We start from the raw sequence: 18,389 nt of genomic DNA on the forward strand, positions 1-18,389 counted from the left end.
AATGTGTAATCATTGCAAAAGATGAAGCGTGTAATCAAGCTTTTGTTGAAAAAAAAATCAAAGTTCAAAGGGTATATATATATATCCAATTTGTTATGAGATTTTTGCTTTAATGCAAAGGCAGTTTCGATCGACAGTTTGGACAGATGTGAATTTCTTTTGTTAACTATATTTGCAGAATAGACAGTCCCCGGAGGGCGTCGCCGTGTGTGTGTGTGTGTGTGTGTGTGTGATCGTTTTACACGTCGCATGAGGTTGATCCCCTTTATAATTCGTGCCAAGGGCGGGATGATGATGCGAAACATCAACCGGACTCGCGACGGTTTCGAATGGTAGAAAAGCTTTGTGTGAACTCGGCGAAAGGGAAGCATCACGTACTAATGGCTGATTTCGTCACGTGCAATTAAAAGGGAATCATTCCGCTCGAATTGCTTGTTCGTTGGCGTTTTTCTCTACACCTTGAGCCGAATTGTCCCTTAATCAGTCACATTCGTTAATCAGTAAATTACACACCGACACTTTTAATTGTGTAAAATATGAGTCTATTAATTAAGTAACGCGATTTTATTATATAAAGAATAGTATTGTTTTAACATAATTATATAATGCATTGATCTTTTATAGTTATATATAGAGATAAAAAGTAAAATGTAATATTTATATATATCATCATTTTTAAATATTTACATACATATATTTAAAAATGTGTCATAAAAAGTGTAAAATTCTGATCATTAAATTGACTTCTTTATTAAAATAAAACTCACACAGGTCTGAAATAATATCTTTTTCGCCACACTCTAACTATTGGGAAAGTAGACTCGGGTGGTTTATTGCACTTAATCCATCACTTGATCATTTTTCAGTAGAACAGAGTACACCAATAACTGAAAGCACACTCTCGGTGTATTCCACTTTTCGTTTCTTTAAGTTCCCATCAACTTTTCAAGGTTCTTCAAAGCAGGAAAGATTCTCTAAGTCGTTCACGTAGTTGAAGGAGGACTACTATCAAGAACAAAGCCAATGAACGAACGATATGGTAGAAGTAGCGGTTGTGAGATCGTGGCTAGAAGATACGGCGTTAGTTCCTGCCCTAATAATTAAGCCAGCGTCGGTTTTTGATGGCCACTAAAAATGTCGCGGAGGGTCGAATGGCTAAGGAGTTTCGGCAGAGCCGTCGGCGGTAAAGAGCTCGAGAGGAAGGTGACTGCCGGATCGAAAGGGAAAGGGCGGAGGTGGCCCTTATGCTCTGATATTAGCAATACCCCGTCTCGTAAAGTCGACTGTGCGGCAATTCGAGTCACTTTGCGAACCCTTTATATACTGCCGCTCTCTCTCTCTCTCTCTCTCTGTTTCTCACTCGACCCTTTCACCCTTCGGCCAGACCGGAGAGAACGTAACACGTAGAGACGAGAGAAGGAACGTGCGAAGAAACGACAAGGAAGGAGTTGCTGAAATACTAGCAGAGGCAGTGATTTTAATGCGGGTGGTTCTTAAATTTTACGTCACTCCTCGCCCTCGCCGCTTGCACCAACACCATCACCGCTTCATTCTGTACGCGGGATTAAACTGTAGCGAGGTAAACCTGTACCGCGAACGTTTCCCCACGTTAATTCGGTTATGCGGGTTAGCGATTCGAGGTCCTTCTCATGGTGTGAAATTAAAGATTAAATTTTGAAAGAAATGTTTGTCAAAAATTATTCAACCATATGCTGTCGCGCTGTTAATGAACATCTCGTGAAATCATTTTTATCATTGTTTGTTTGAAGTTATTTACGTTATTTCTGTACAATATTGTAAATTACATATTGTAAGTTATATACTAGTTGCTTTATTTCTAACGATACTTTTATGTTTACTCATAAATTGCATTATACAAATTTTTAATTTAAATAAAATACAATTAAAGTCTATGGTATATGTTTATAAATTAAAATTTTAATATAAACCAGTTAATAATTATTTATATATTTATATGTACATTATTCTATAAAAATTTAATTTTAACAGATTATTGCATGTATCTAAAACATAAAAGCATTTAATTGATTCAGTTAATTAAGTAAAGCGATCAGAAGATTGATTTTTATTTTACTTGAAAATTAAAATTACATAAATACGTATAATGAAAACATCATAATTAGAAATAAATAATGCAGCAAATTGTTATTCGCGTAAGAATATTAAGCTGCTTATATCAAACATGTTTATACAATAATCGATTATTTGCGTGTATTTCATAAATTTATTTCTCTCATATAAATAACAATCGTGTAAATATACAATAAAATAAATATTATCTATTTTATTATTTTAAACGTTATACAAATGTGCAGATTTTTCAGTCGATGAGTAATCATATTTTTCATAAAAACAACACACAATTTATTATTATTTTCAATTAGAATTAACCTTTGCAATGTTTCCAGATAATTAAACGAATAACGAGCAAAGGGAGATCGCGAATATACATAAAATTCCCCGCCACACCGCGCTTCCCTGATTTAATAAGTTCATTACCTAATGAACAGATGTACGGAACCACCTCGCTCAATCGCATCGTTCACTTTTCGATAATCAATATTTTTAATTATCATATTTTTATGAATTCGATTATATAATTAGCTTTTAATTGAATTGTGCCTGTGTGGAAATTGGCGGTCCGTTTCAGTCGCATTTTGACAAATTTCGTCATTTTATATTAATTTGTAAGTTTATTTATCCAATGATTATTTATCTATAATAAGATGATAATTGAATAAATAATAATTTATATTGCATTATGTGAACCATTCTGTGTATTATTTTATTATAATCTATTATATTTTTATTATATAGCTTAATGGTTTTTTTTATTGATAAACAATATTAAAAAAAAAACATTGGCAATTATAAATTAAATTGTATGCGATAAAACATTCTCTTTGAAAGAAAGAGAATTATTACGTATCGGAATTAATAATTACTAATAGAAATAACATTATAACTCTCTTCTATGTAAATTGAAAACATTATCAACAAATTTTCAAAGAATAATTAATGTTATTGAAAAATACGCCTGATGACAAAATATACAGAATGTATAATTGTGAACACACTTTGAGCTTTTAATCTTTCAAGATAAAGGTGACGAAAAATGTTAGCTGTAGCTGCGGCTTTAACTTTATTCCCTTTAACTTTATTCTTTTTGTTCGCCGTTTCCCCTTATTCGCCATCATTGTGAATTAGTGGAAGGAGATAACAAAGAAAGAATTAAGATTCGTACACCGACACAAGAGCGCACACTCACGCGAATTAATGTATGCACCATGGAAACTTTTTTTAAATCGCTGGCTTAGTCCCTTTTTCGCTAATGGTTGCTAAAACTCCTTGAAAATTTTTTACTGCTGCTCAGATTACTCACCCAAATGGATAACAGAAGATGAACATTCAACTATCGAAATTATTCCAATTTTTTTAAATTAATATTGCATACTTATTATCGGTTTCTGGCCAATTATATATTTTCTAAAGCTAGAATCAAATGATACTTTTGTATTTTGCAAAACATAAATTATACCTATATAGTTATTTTCCACAGAATGATATAACGTTAACATTCCCGCACGAAATAAGCAAATAAGCAAGACAATGTGGCTTTTTGGAAACGGAATGAAACAGCATGAAAGATAAAAGAGAAGCCAGCGAATCGAAACTATACGAGCAATCTCGATTCAAACATCGGCCGCTCGCACGCTGAGTTATACCACTAGCCATTCAATTACTCACACGACACACCCCGGGCGTGTTCGATTGCTTCGCTTTTGTATGCACTCGCGATTTCCGCTTGCACGCCGCGCCGCTTCAGCACGGACCGACTAACTCTACCCCCGGGGAAACGTTAATTAACCCGCTCTAGCGGGCTTCAAATAAATTTCGGTTAGAACGTGAGAAGCAACAAATCTGAGTCAGGTGGTGTCAACTACGGCGAATGCGAGCCACCTCTTACTTGAGTTACTTCAACGCGGGGGTTTTGCGGCTAGTATGGTATTATGGCGAGACACTAAGGAGCGAAAGAGAGCGCGACCGTGATAAGGATCACGTGAGAGAGAATAAGGGACTTGACGAGGAAGAGAGAATATAAGCGGATGGTAGACGGACGGAAGGAGAAGAAACAGAGAGATAGAAAGGAGAGTGAGAGATCCGAAGGGAAAGCTACCAACAGCGTCACTGCGTCTCCCGCGCGTCCTAATTAGAGAAATTTAAATTCATAGCCACCCCACGGTCTTGAACTTATTCTCCTCTACCCGCCTGGTTCTTCCACCTTCTCCCCCTATTCCGCCCGCGCATCTTCCACTCCAAATCCCTTCTTTTTCCTCTTGCCACGCTTTCGCCAGTACGTCCGAGCGCGGTGCGCATTCCTTAACTTAAGCAATTACGAATCGTCCCCTCCGGTGACTCGGCCGACTTATACCAAAAGATAATGTCATTTTCCATCAGCGTTCTTTACCAGACGAACGATCCCTCTATAACGTGGCCTGACGCCGCGTTGACGATCCAATAGCGCTTGTCTCTGAAAACTTGGGGACATCTGTACCACTTAACGGCCTATTTGGAACTTTTCTCAAAGTTTTCTTGTCATACGAAAGTTTTTTAAATATAGACCATTAACTATTCGCTAATTGTGTTATTGATTTTCTTGAAAAACGTTGGCTACACAATTTTCTTTCACACGTAAACCAATCTCGAATTAAAGAGAACTAGATATTAATGGATTCGAAGAATAGAGATTCGCACTGTTCTAATATTTGTTAACCTCGTGAGATTTAAAAGAGTGAAATTATAAGTTAATTGAAACTTTAATATCTCGAATTTTTGATACGTGTTACTTTGCATGTCTACATTTAGAAGATGTCACGTTTAATGTGTCGGTAGACGGTGGAGACAATGGAGTGCTATTATATATATATACGTAAATTACCTTCCCTTTACACAGTTGAACGCGCGCATTAGTTGACGAATCCCTCGTATCTTTAGTCAATCTACCGGGGATAAATTAACGACGAGAAGTGGGAACTGGGAGAATGAACCGTAGTAGTTCAGACCGGAAATTCGTAGGGTAGGCCCTTGGGTGATCTCGAGAGTGGTCACTAATACTCCCTAAAACGCTCGGCAGCAGTCGTGGAACGCCAGTTCCCCATCAGCTCGTACTGCGTACTAATATCAAATGCATTCCTTCTTGATTAGGCTCCCTTGCAAGAGCGCGATTTACTCGTTTGCAAATCCGGCTAATTCTACCAATTAATCGAGAAATATGTATATCGTTTTTAATCTAAGGATGGAAATAATAAATTCTCTTTAGAGCAAAATGAGTTCGCGTATGTTTACACAACCGAATCGATCGATCATTAATAACTCATATGATAATGACGACAATGATTGAAACATAATTACAACAAATAGTAACCAATAACTGTTATCTACGTAAACACTTCAAATATAATGCAATATGCAATATATAATTTCGCAAATGCGCGCTTTAGTGCACGCGTAATTATTTCATTTATGCAACAATTAGAATTTATCTCATTCGACACGCAAGGTATAAAATTTATGTAGCTGATGACAGCAAATGGATTCTCGCTGCTCGACATTCGTAGCCTGAGCTCTAACGTTGAAATCTTTCAATTTAGTATTCTCTTTTACAGTGGTAGATCGTGTCTCTCGTGAAAAGTTTGCCTCCGTCCGCGGATATATTTCTGCTCCGGCGTAATTTTTTGCGACCGTGCAAGCTAAAAGCTGTTATAAATCATAGGGTAGCTGGACAGTCATTTATAAGGGAGCCTTTCGAACTCTCGGAGCTGTCTTGAACCATAAAAAGCGACACAGAGAGATTTCGAAGGACGAAAAATAACGATAAAACATTAGAATCTTGGAAAATTAGCGACACGTAACACACACACACACACACATACATGTTCGAAATATATGCGCGTGATGGAAAAGCAAGTAAATTAACCAGTTGGTAGATTCAAAATCTTGAAGTTATTTAGTTTAGCAGAAAAGCTGTTGTAACGTAAGAGAAAAGGAAAAGCCAGTACAAACGCGCGAGCCAAAATAGAAATTCTGTTCTTTGCTACTAAGACTTCATGCTTCCTTGCTTTTAACTTTTTACAGAATTCTGCGCAAGCGAGCTGTTTACACGCGTTGATTGCGAATTCATCAAGTTACAAGTGACGAATCGCTTGGATGCTTTTGCCTTTCTTTGTTCTCTGTTTCTAAACAATTTGAAAATTGAATCAGCAACTTGGATGCTTTAGAAGAACTTTATCTTTCTCTTATAGTCAAATTTGTATTTTTACGTCAAATGTTTCTTACAAATAATTTATAATACAAAATATGTTCTGTTTATTTTATTTAATAAAAAATTCGTATGCGTCGTGCATATATAATATAGTAAAAATAATGAGATAGCCTTTACTGCAGACTGATATGTTCTATTATCATAGAGACGTAAAACAAAGTACCATGAAGAATTGTCGTGAAACGAATGCACAGTCGCAGTATGGTGCACGATAAAATGTGAGACAACAACCATTGGGTCAGTCTCCCTTCTCTCTCTCTCTCTCTCTCTCTCTTTCGTATTCAGATAAATCTGTGCTTCTTTGCGGTGCTTCGAGCATCGTCGCCGCATCGTTCCGTTTCTGCTCGCGAAGATGCCACCAAGAGCGCGCAGATGATAAGTACTATACACGCGAAAGACACTCGAATAGGGCTTCGGGAAGTACGTTGCACTTCCGGCAAACTGCGACTACCGCAAGTAACGCCGGTGGTTGGTTTAGGGCGCTCAGGCCCGAAGTTTCGAGGGAGCTAGGCAACGTCGTTGGCACCGGTTAATTTGCATCCCTTAATGAGTCGCTCACGTAACGCTCTTATCTTTACACCCTGCCTCTCCTGCCACCCTCTCCTCTGCCCGCATTCTCGTCAAAGCGATTCTGTTCCCCTATCCCTCCTCCTCTTCTCCTACATCGTTTCTATCACGAGATATTTCCCTCTTCTAACAGAGAACCGGTCTCCCACTCCCCAAACCTGAACTTCTTCTCTGTTTTCTTGTCATTCGGCCTTGTTATTTCTAAGTTGAACCCCATCTTCCTTCTTGGCTCTTTTCCACTTCTTCGTCTGCGGTCTTTCTTATCCTTGCGGCGTGTCAACCTTCGAACTTGCGAGGCCATGTTTTGTGGAGATATACACTACTAACTAGATGACGATTTCAATTATTCGTGCAAAAAATAATGTTGGAGATAAAAATTTTGTTCTGTAATGAGTATCTAGTCTAATGTAATCTATGTTTCTGTATTTTTATGCAGAAATCTCTAAGAAAATTTTAAACATTAAAAAATGTCCTATTTTTGCATTATTTTAATTTCCTTTTAATTTCTATTATAGAATAAAAATAAAAGCTTGAACAATATATTAACTGCATGGATAATAATTTTGAATACATTTGCATTTAATCTTTGCATAATATAATTTTGAAACAATCATGCTCAAACAAAAGCTATATACTAAATTTTTTATTGCTTACGTATAAGCTATAAGAACATAAAATATAAAATTATAATTGACTCTCGTTGTGAATATATATTAAATCACAAGAAATAACTTTATCTTTTATTTTTAAATAACTTATAAATAAATTAGTTTTATTTACAAAGAAATATGATTATTAACACATATTGAAATAAAAGTTCAATATGATATCAATTTATAATTCAATTTTTCAGTTTAATAATATATAATGATTGATACTAAAATTATATAGTATATATTTGTCGTTTATATGTATTATTATTATTAAAATAATTAGATTTTATATTAAAACTTGCTTTAAAAACCCTTAAAAAATTTGATATATCTACCTACATATGTCATTTATATCGTTTAAGACTTACTTTCTTAAAGTGAATGTTTTTCAACATTTAATTTATGGACGACATATTAGTGTGTAATTAAAATCAAATTAAATTTTCGATAAATATGTATTTTTTAAGCTTTTTTAATATTATCTCGCACTTTTTTTGCGATAGCAAGAATGCTGCAATTGCAGACTCCGAAAATATGTCACCTCGATGTGGCTCTCCTGCTGCACGAAGCACCCCGTCGCTTATGTCGCCTTTCCACCCTTTCCGCTCCACTCCTGCTCCGTTATTCTTGGTCGGGTGGCTCGGAAAACGCGACGCGACGCATCTGTTGCCAAATTATTTTGCCCACGGGTCCGTGAAAAATTTCCCCCGGTGCCATTATTGTTCCGTTGCGCGTGAGAATCTAGTTATTTGCTCATTTCATTGTTTCTCCTCGCGGCCGGTCCGGAAAATACGCTGCTACTTAGTTTCTGCGAGGTCGCGGCAAGGATAATAACGATAGAGAGGGTGAAATTTTAACGTTCGGCGAAAAATATATGTAAAAAATATTTTTTGTTGAGTATGTTATAAATATTGGACCCAATATTCTCAATAATTATTTTTTTTTAAATATACATTTCTCGAGATTATTGCGATGTAAATTTTCAGAAAAAAATTGTATTATTCTCAATAGTCACTATAACGATAATTTTGTTGGTAGACTGCTAATAATAACATAGTAAAATAAGGATATAAATAATATTTCCATTCAAAACAACATATAACAAATAATTGAGCAAAGCAAGTAGGTAATATTGTTATTTAATATTTTGTTGCTGAAATAAAGCAAAACAGAGCTACGTATATTAACTTTGTTTTTTAAGTATTTTGCAGGATAAGTAGAAGACAAACATAATTATGCATACATAGAAAGAGTAAATAAAAAATAAAGCAATAATCTTAGAATTGAGAAAGATTACTTTTAGTGATGCAAGAAAAAGAATAAGTAAATGAAGAAAATAGAGAACAAAAATCGCATGATTGAATGCATTAAATCATTTATTTCTCTTTGAAATTTCATTAGAATACACTGGATGATTAGTAAAGATTGAAGATAGAAGTTTGCTAGGTACTAAGAAAGGCGAAATTCATATTTTACAAATTGATCTTGAAAATCAGATACAAATACTAACAAGTTGCTGCATAATAAAATGTTCTTAATATTCAACTTAAGACATAAATTATTCATTGCGATATAAGAAATGCAAATAATTAGTGTACATTTCAAGATTATATGCTACCGCGTATTGTTTTTTATGGGATAATTTCCTCTACAAATGCGACACCATAAATAATTATTCGTGTAATTACACTTAATTATGCAACGGTATATTTACGTAACAAATCAATGCTGTAGACTCGTAATCTTCATTATGTGCGTTTTTAGCATATTTCCTAAAATATTTGTCGTAATTAATTATACTAGCATAATCTGTATAAGTTATCTAAATTGCATCGCCGATGAAAAAAATATCATCCTACGCACGTTAATTAATTGTCATACAGTTTCGGATATACAAGTAATATGATTTTTTTAAGACATCTCTTTTTAAAGAGTATGACGTTTACAACGTTTTTTTTATATGTATAGTGAGGCCATACGTTGCTAAAACGCTATTTTTTCGAAATTGTGCCGACATGTGGAACACGTGCGATAAACGTCACGTCGTCACTTTATCAAGACCCTTGTTTTATATCTGCTGCACCGACAGCACTAGTAGTAACAGTAGTATCTTCTACCTTGGTCAGCCAATCTCGCATATTGGCAACTATTGTTCCCAATTTCTATCGTACATTTTTCGTGCATAATACTCTTAACACAAAACCGAATAAACCTCGAGATACATACCATTGTTTTATGTCTTAAATCGTAAATAATGTAAAAATATTGTAAAATTATATGTATATTTTGAAAATAATATATTTTAAAAAGAATTATATAGGTATTTAAAAAAAAAGAGTTGTGTTTGGGCAGTCTCTCCATAAGACTTCTAAATAAAATTATCTTCTTATGGGTTTTTCGATCCTCTTGCACTCACCTTTTAGTCGCTCTCTACATTTAACCGGAAGTGAAGTACCTCGAAAATAATAAAATGTCATATTTCAAGCAAGCTCCTATCGTTGAAGCAGTTATGCAAATTTCAAGAGGAACCTCCTCTGCTTGAGATCGTAAAAGCGAAGAGCTCTGTGCCAGTGACATTTTTAATTATTCAAAAACTTAATCATAGCTAGATACTTAAAAGTGTTCATTGTTATATTAATTTTTCTTTTAATATTTAGTTTGCTTGAAATAAAAAATCTATAGACAAGAGATATTTCATTTGCATTAATTTGCAGCGTATGTCGTCAAAACAAAGCTAGTATGTATTCAAAAATACACTCTATATATAATAAAAATGATAACTTTACTTATAATGTATAAATTTAGATTATTGTATAGTTTATAGCATTTTTATGTATGTAAAATTATGTTTATATCTATTGCAGTGAAAATTTGAAGTTATAATGAAAGCATTATGAATTAAGCAATGATAAATTCATATCTATTTTATCATTACTTCTTACTTTTTATTTATTCTGTATACTAGTAGAAAAATTATACACGAGTTATTTCTTTCTCCAATTTAAATTGCAAATGTTTTATTATACTATACTAATACAAAGTAGGGTCCGCAACTCACTGGATACGGTTTTCATAACTTACGCTTCTTCATAAATATCAGATGACCATAGAAACTTCATCTTTTACTGAATCAAATATCCATACTCTTTTTCATCGTCTCTTTGATCTTTGATCTAGAAAACAAAAATTATTCAAAGAATGAGAGATCTGATACAAAATTTAATGTTACTTGATTGTTTTCAGAATTAAAAAGAATCTTCTTCCAAATATTAAGAATCAAAATAATTGTTTATATATTGCAATTGTAATAATCGTAGTAAAAATTAGGGATTTGATTGTAGAGTTTCATAAATATATACATTTTATAAGAATTTATCTCATGTTCATGTAAACAAACTTTGCAATTTTTCTTAAAGAAATGTAAGTTATAACAATATTTTGAGAAGAATACAACTTATGTTATTGTATAAAATATATACATGTTATTTTATATAAATGGTATTTTTTTGTACACTACATAAGTCAAGTTTAATAATTTTGCTCTTTGTACAGTGGAAATGAGAACGATGGGGAATACGTATGTAATAAATCCGTAATAAGCGCAATCGAAACGGTATCGCGTGACCACATGTTACATTCCTCGCGCCAGAAGCAATTGTGTCCGCAACCACTTCTCATAGGCACAAATCTATGACATATTCCCGACTGCTCTCCAATTTGCCTGCCCCATGATTATAAATCACAGCAACAAGTTTCTAACTGGTTGTCTAATGCGAATGTCGATATGTACATATCTCCAATTCGGAGCTTCCGTTGATCAATCTTAATTGCTCCTGATTGCTGTAATAAAAGAAACATTGAGATGTATCCTGTTTGTTGAAATAAAATCAAAAGAAAAAGAGAGAAAAATATAGAAAGCCTTTGATAAAATTATTTTATATATTACGTTAAAAATTTTCATGATAAATGTAAAATAATAAAAATTTTTTTATATATACATTTATATATATATATATATATATATATATATATGTGTGTGTACTAATTTTAAATAAAATTAAAAATGCACAAGTATATGATGTTTTGTTTACGAAACAATACGCAACATTTCTCTGAGCACATATGCAACAAATATATATATGTACAAAAGTCTCAAGAGTAAAATTAGCGATCAGCTTGTCATTCGATTAGCTGTTTTCTCTGATTTTCAACTCGCTGTACTTTTTCTGGCTTTTCACCCCGCATTGTGGCAATTACCGGCATGCCGGTAAACGACAGAGTCAGCTAAACAAAAGACCGTTAAAGCTATCCTCGATATCCGCATCCTCCGCTTCCATTCGATCTCGTTTATTTCGTATCAACCTTTTCCATCAGCGTCATCAAGTGTTTCTTTTGTACCGTCTTTTCTTTCCGATCGTCTGATCATCAGAATAAATCGCACAATTATACGACAGTTTGATCCCTACAATAATACTGTTAAAAAATTGCAATAATCTGCATTGATTTTAAATTTTGTTAGATAAATTTTCAAATTAATGTCTTTTACTTTGTATGCATAATTATTAATAGATACACTTTAATATAACTATTTTATTACTTTTAATTTAAATGTCTATATGCGATCGATAATACATTTGGATATTAGTAAAAAATCTAGTGTATAATTATAATCACTTTCCAGAATTCTCCGAGTTTTCATAAATTTCTCTCATGCAGACATAAAGGGTATATGAAGCGTAGAATTTAACAGGCGGATCGATTTAACTGATTCAATCGTAAAAACGAATGCGTGTAGGCACACGAAACAAGAAAGGGCGTTTAGAACTAAAATACCAAGTGGACTCGAGGCACTTCAGAGTTAAATGGATCGACCCGTATCGAGGCCATTGCCAAAGTTACGCGAGTGCGCTTACGATCAAAGCATAGCTCGCTTATCTCTTTGGTTATTCAATTATGACAATTTGTTCCGAAGGAGGGAGTATATATATGTCCCGCACACACACCGGCACGCTTTGTACCAGCGGAGGCCGTTCCGCGATAAATTGAGCTCTCAAGAAGGTCTGCGATTGCCGTATATATGTGAATCGGTGTGGAAAAGGTGAATGGGCTTGCAGCAGTTCTGATGGCGCTAGAGAAGAAAGGACGACGATGGGTTCTCCCTTCTCGTTCCTCTTCATTCTTTTTTCCCTGCCCTATAATGTACGCACATACACATGCCTGGCCTCGATATGCAAAATCGCTGAATATGGCCGTAAAACGCAGGCGGCGTGTATGCCAATATGGTAAGTATGAGAGACCGGGTTCTCTCTCTTTTTTTTTAGGTGGCCAAAACGACAGAAAATAGAAATATTAATATTTTTACATTTTACAGTATTTTAAATTTTCTAATTAGCACGCACATACATATAATCATTCTAAATATATATTGCAATTTTTTTAATATTAAGTTTGTATCGATATTATTACACCTGTTTGACTTTATTAGATCGTTTGCAATAATTATTGTTTTAATAATAATAAACTAACGTAAAATTAAAAAATTAAACAATATCTTTTCATATGTCAAATTGTCTTTACAAACGGTAGCTGTTCACAATTTTAACACGTTCTAAGGAAAAAAACTGTTTTTCCGTTCGTAAATGTACAATCATTTTCAAACAATTGTCTCTGTGTCGATTGAAATGTCTCATTTTCTAAAGTGAACCCAATTTCCGCGCAGTTGCAAACAATCGGAAATAAGACATGAATAAGATCGTGATTTGCAAATGATTGAATACAAATTATGGATCTCTTGATGAAGTGCTGGAACGGATTCGTCTTTTCCTCTTGTAAGAAAATATTTCTTTTTCTTTATTTTTACAGATAATATGGAAAAAATTTAAATTAAATTTATATTATTATAATTAAATCCAAAAGTTGCCTTTCTGAAATACAATGTTCAATTTAAATTAATATTTTCGTATTATGATAGCAATATATTGTATCATGTAAAGCACGAGAGCTTAACGTCGATAACATATAAAAACTGGGTTACAACAATCTTAGAATAGATTTTATGAAATTTTAAATTTGGCAGATAGAAATCGCTCTATAAAATACGATTAATAAAGCAAATAGTGCGTTGTAATAAAAATATTGATAATGTGATTATATTTTCTAGTGCACAACAAATTGATATATTAACTCTTGAGATAACGATAACATTCCGAAGTTATAAATACATACTTATAAAAAACACTTTGGCTTAACTCTTTATTTCTTTATCTATATAAATATTTCTGCGTAGTATTATTTTATCGTAAATATTACTTTATCTTAAAATAATTTTTCTAATAACAAATTATTATTTAATATTTAAATTTATAATTTATATACAATTCTTTTAGACAAGATAAATCAATATAAAGTTATGCCGATCAAATACAATTTTCCTACCTTCGCACCTTTCCACCGTCTCCTGAATTTATTTCGTGCCATTTCTACAGTGTCATTTAAAAAAAAATCAATATTGTTCTTCACATGGGGTATCTTATTGGTCTTGCCGAAAGCCGCGAGTTTATGAGAAAACGACGGCGTTACCAGAAAGAGAAAGATTCTATACTCGTCTTCGACAGAAACGAAAGTACAGCGATGAAGAGAGAGAGAGAGAGCGAAGCGAACGAGACAGAGGTGGAGGTAGCCGTTGTGTGAAAGCGTCAGCACACACGTTTGTATGGTAGGTTGCTCGACAATAGGCATTGTGCACCCGCCATAACCAGGAACCGAACGCGACAGCACCACGCCAGCATTGTCCGAGTGTCAGCTAGCATCCTTCTCCTCTCTCACTTCCTCTCACTATCCCTAGCTCACTCGCGCTCATCTTACATTTCGTTCATTTCGTTTCACTTCTGATAAATCCCTTCTTTTTGCATTTATTCGCTTTATTTGAGCCTTGTCTTCTTAAAATCTGGGTTAAATATGATGTGTAACAATCCAGTGAATATCGACAAAACTGTCTTCGTTTATGATTATTAACATTAATATGTGAAATATTCTACAAATCACAGGCTTATCATGATATTACGCAACTGATAAGAAGAATATCGCAAGAGGACTGGGTCGGTATATAATGATCTAAATAGATTGATAAAAAGGACCCATTGGTCGCGGGTATATAAAGACACTCTAGACAATGGAGCACCCAATTTGATGTAATTCGCATTAAAGTAAAGAAAGTGAAATTTCTTTTGAAGAAACTAAATAGCAAAATGAAAGGTAAGTCTAATTAAGTTGATTGTCCACAATTAAATTTTATTTCATAATTGTAGAATCAATATTGCTTATTATTGTAAAATACATCATAATAACGGGTATATGATGAGAGCATGATTTTCTATAATTATTGAGAAAATAATTTAATATATTTTCTGTTGAATTAAAATTGTATGTGTTATCTGTTTAATCAATTATTATTTTGCTGTTGCACTTCGAAAAAATCAATTAATATTTTGTTTGATATATTTTAGCCATACTTTTCCTTGCACTTCTGGTGTGCTTGTTGTCTGTCTTTTACGCCCAGGCCGAAGAAGTCGAATGTCCAAATAGAGGGCCAAAAGATGGAGAGGAAGCTATTCTCATCCCTCACCCCACAAACTGCAAACATTACTTCGTCTGTGACTATGGACGAGCGGTCGTGATGGAGTGTCCTGACGGTTTGCACTTCAACCCCGTAGAACTAGTTTGCGATTTTCCATGGCACGCTGGATGCACATCTAATTAATCAATCTACATAAATAATGCGATTGTGCGCGATTATATGTTTATTTATAATTTATATATGTATATGTATATTTTAATGAATAAAGTTGTTCTTTATTTAAAATCACATTTTTAGTTTCCATTATACTCTAATTAGTAAATTTTTATTTATAATACTTTATCTAATACTAATTTAAAATACCTTATCATTTTAACTGATATGTGATACCGATAATGTTTGATTAAGAAAAAAGAGAGATATATATATAATAAAATCTTATATTATATAATAATTAAAATATTATATATTAATTAAAATTGATAATTATTTTATTACTAAAAATATAGAACATTTATTCTAGAATAGTAATTATTTTTTTATATTTAATAGACAACGTTTAAATGTTGATGACTTATCGCAATAATCATATGTTAATTTTATAGTTCGAATATGAAGAATTTTCTTATATAGGATATAACATTTCTACATTTGAAAAGTGTGTTGAATATGCATAAACTTGTATGCGTTAATTTGCCTTTATGGGCATAACAGAGAAACTATTTTGGCACATTTCGAAACTGAAGGCGTGTTTGGCATGGAAATATATATCTCGTATTAAGTGATGGCGGAGATCTTCCCATTGTGCGAACACTTTGACACAATTTAACAGCAACAATTTAACGGACTGTTTGTATTGTCAAACTGCCACTGGTGTGCAAGTGCGTTTTACGAGAGATGTAACGGTCGGTAGCGAATAAACTTGGAATAGTAATTGCATGCATATGGATGAGAATGAGGGTAAGGGTAGGCCGTGCGCGCATGTGGAATTTACTACTTAATTGTTCGCACTTTTCCGGAATTGCCGTATGTAGAAAGTCTGTCGCGCACCAACTGTCATTTAAAATAAGTATTTTAAATCGGATTAAAAACCATTAAAAATATTTCTTTGCATGCACATATACATATCCATAGAACCACACATGTCTCTGTATTAGATTTGCATAACATATTCTTTTCTGCACATACATATATTCGCAGTCTTTTATATATTTTTATATTTTATTACCATTTTCAAGGGAATATTAATAATGCAAACGTATTTAAATATACATACATTTTACATATATTGATATATATATTTAAGATTTTTAATACAAATTTATATATTAGTAGAATATCGATATTAAACACGAACGTATTACAGAATCCTGAATACTCGGGTTATTGGAATCGCACGTGGAATAGGAAAATGACAAACCGAAAGAAGAACGAAAGCGAGAAGGGATAAATAGAAAGGGTGAGCGCACAAGGTAGGATAGTATTCGCAAAGGAAAGACCTCATCACAGAAACGGTGACACTTAAATTCCCTATTTCGTTTTGAGCTCAATGCTCCAATGGAGTTTGTCGTCTACGTCGTCGTCGTCGTCGCGCTAGATCGCGGCGTCGCGTTGACGTCGCTCTCCGTCCGTCAGTTAATGTCGTATTCTCCTTTCAAAAAAAGGAGCACGAGAGAAAGAGGCGCGTGAAAGGGAAGGGAACGAACGAAGAGAGAACTGCGGAAGTGAACAGATCGAGACTTCTTATCGGTACGAGTCAGCTACCAGCCGGCTCGCTTACGCGCATCTCGTATGTTCCCTTTCATCCCTCGTTTCTTTCCTTCTTGCAGTCCCTCTCTCTCTCTCTCTCTCTCTTTGTCGCCAACAATACCTTTTTCTTCCGTTTTACTTCCGCGCCGGCTTCTCGCTTTACTTCTGTCGTTTCCCACTTTGACACTCGCCGAAATGTATCCGGTCGGTGGGAAGCGCCGTCGACAAGGGCGCTATTAATGGATTCTATTCTGTATCAAATTGGAAATCGATTGGTTGCCGTCGTTGTCATAAGATGTTCCGCGAGATAGATATGTACCGATGATCGATCCGGGGTACGTTTCGACAGTTTCACCGAAGCGAGAGAGAACCTATAATTGCCGAGACATGCTAGTCTTTAATCGACTCGACGAATATAGACGTCTGGACATATTATTTTTGATTCGTCTAAATGCATAACTGCAGGTCTAATTCGAAAATAATATTATCATGTGTGTTATAATTAAAACTCTTCTTCCATTTTTCTTCCATATTCTAGTAATAAATGAAAATAAAATACACAATAGTATTCTGATGATTATACGTGATGAAAAAAAGTACTGTAATAACAATTTATATCCTAATAAAAAAATTACACTTATTCTTGGCATAAAATGTGAATGTTGTTCATAATTAAGAGTTTATATTTTAATATAAGCTGGATTTAATCTTTACTCATTTGCGCTATTCTTTTCTGTTGTTCGAAAAATAAAGGAAATTTGGAATACATAATCCAACGTTTAAGTTATGCAACTTGTTTTACCAGGTGGTACATTCTGTCAAGATGTTATATGCGCGGCAGGAGGTGAGGATAAATTAATAGCTAGACATTTTTCTAACTAAGGAAGATAGAGAATATAAAAGTGAGGAAGGATAAAACGAAGGAAGAAGAGAAGTATAGTGATTATAAAACGTTCAGATGGCGTGCAAAGAACACGAAGGCTTTCCTTACACGAGACGTGCAGTAAGCTTAGGCTTTGCCCGTCAACAGATTACAATTTTGTTGCGTGTTTCCTTGGACTTGTACATTTGTTATGTTGCTATAGTATTCTTTATTGAATAGTTTTAAATCACTAACATCAAATTGTGTTTCTCTTTTAAGCATGTCTCTCTCTTTCTCCTCTCCCTTTCTCTCTCTTTTTTTTCTTCTCTCTACTTGCGTCATAAAAATAATTAAATAAAAATTATGAGATTAAACAGTAAAAAAATAAAAATTTTAACTCACAATTTTATTGGCACTTACACTTAACAATATCGCAACGAAATACTTATTTTTTACTAACAATAATAATATAAATCAGATTTTCTTTTATATGTATATCAGATATAATTTGGCATATAATATGAAGTGATTAGTTCTTAGAATATTTTATACTGATAGCAATGTGAGAAGACAATACATGCGACAATAACACATTGCATATACCTAGATAAAATGCCACTTAAAAAAATATAGAAATTT

The 18,389-nt window shown here is 33.7% G+C and overlaps 2 protein-coding genes across 2 annotated transcripts in view; both read left to right on the plus strand.

Annotated features, from left to right (window-relative positions):
- The window catches only part of LOC114946736 (cytotoxic granule-associated RNA binding protein tiar-1-like), a 130,249-nt gene that overhangs the window by 56,587 nt on the left and 55,273 nt on the right, over positions 1–18,389 (plus strand). The window lies entirely within an intron of this gene.
- Positions 14,691–15,366, plus strand: LOC114946735 (peritrophin-1-like). Its single transcript, XM_029323386.2, has 2 exons — positions 14,691–14,817; positions 15,069–15,366. Exons 1-2 carry the CDS (start codon positions 14,811–14,813, stop codon positions 15,320–15,322), a joined length of 261 nt encoding a protein of 86 aa, XP_029179219.1. The 5' UTR covers positions 14,691–14,810; the 3' UTR covers positions 15,323–15,366.

Source organism: Nylanderia fulva, unplaced genomic scaffold (genome assembly GCF_048542155.1).
Source record: "Nylanderia fulva isolate GAGA-0341 unplaced genomic scaffold, ASM4854215v1 Scaffold33, whole genome shotgun sequence".
Lineage (NCBI taxonomy): Eukaryota > Metazoa > Arthropoda > Insecta > Hymenoptera > Formicidae > Nylanderia > Nylanderia fulva.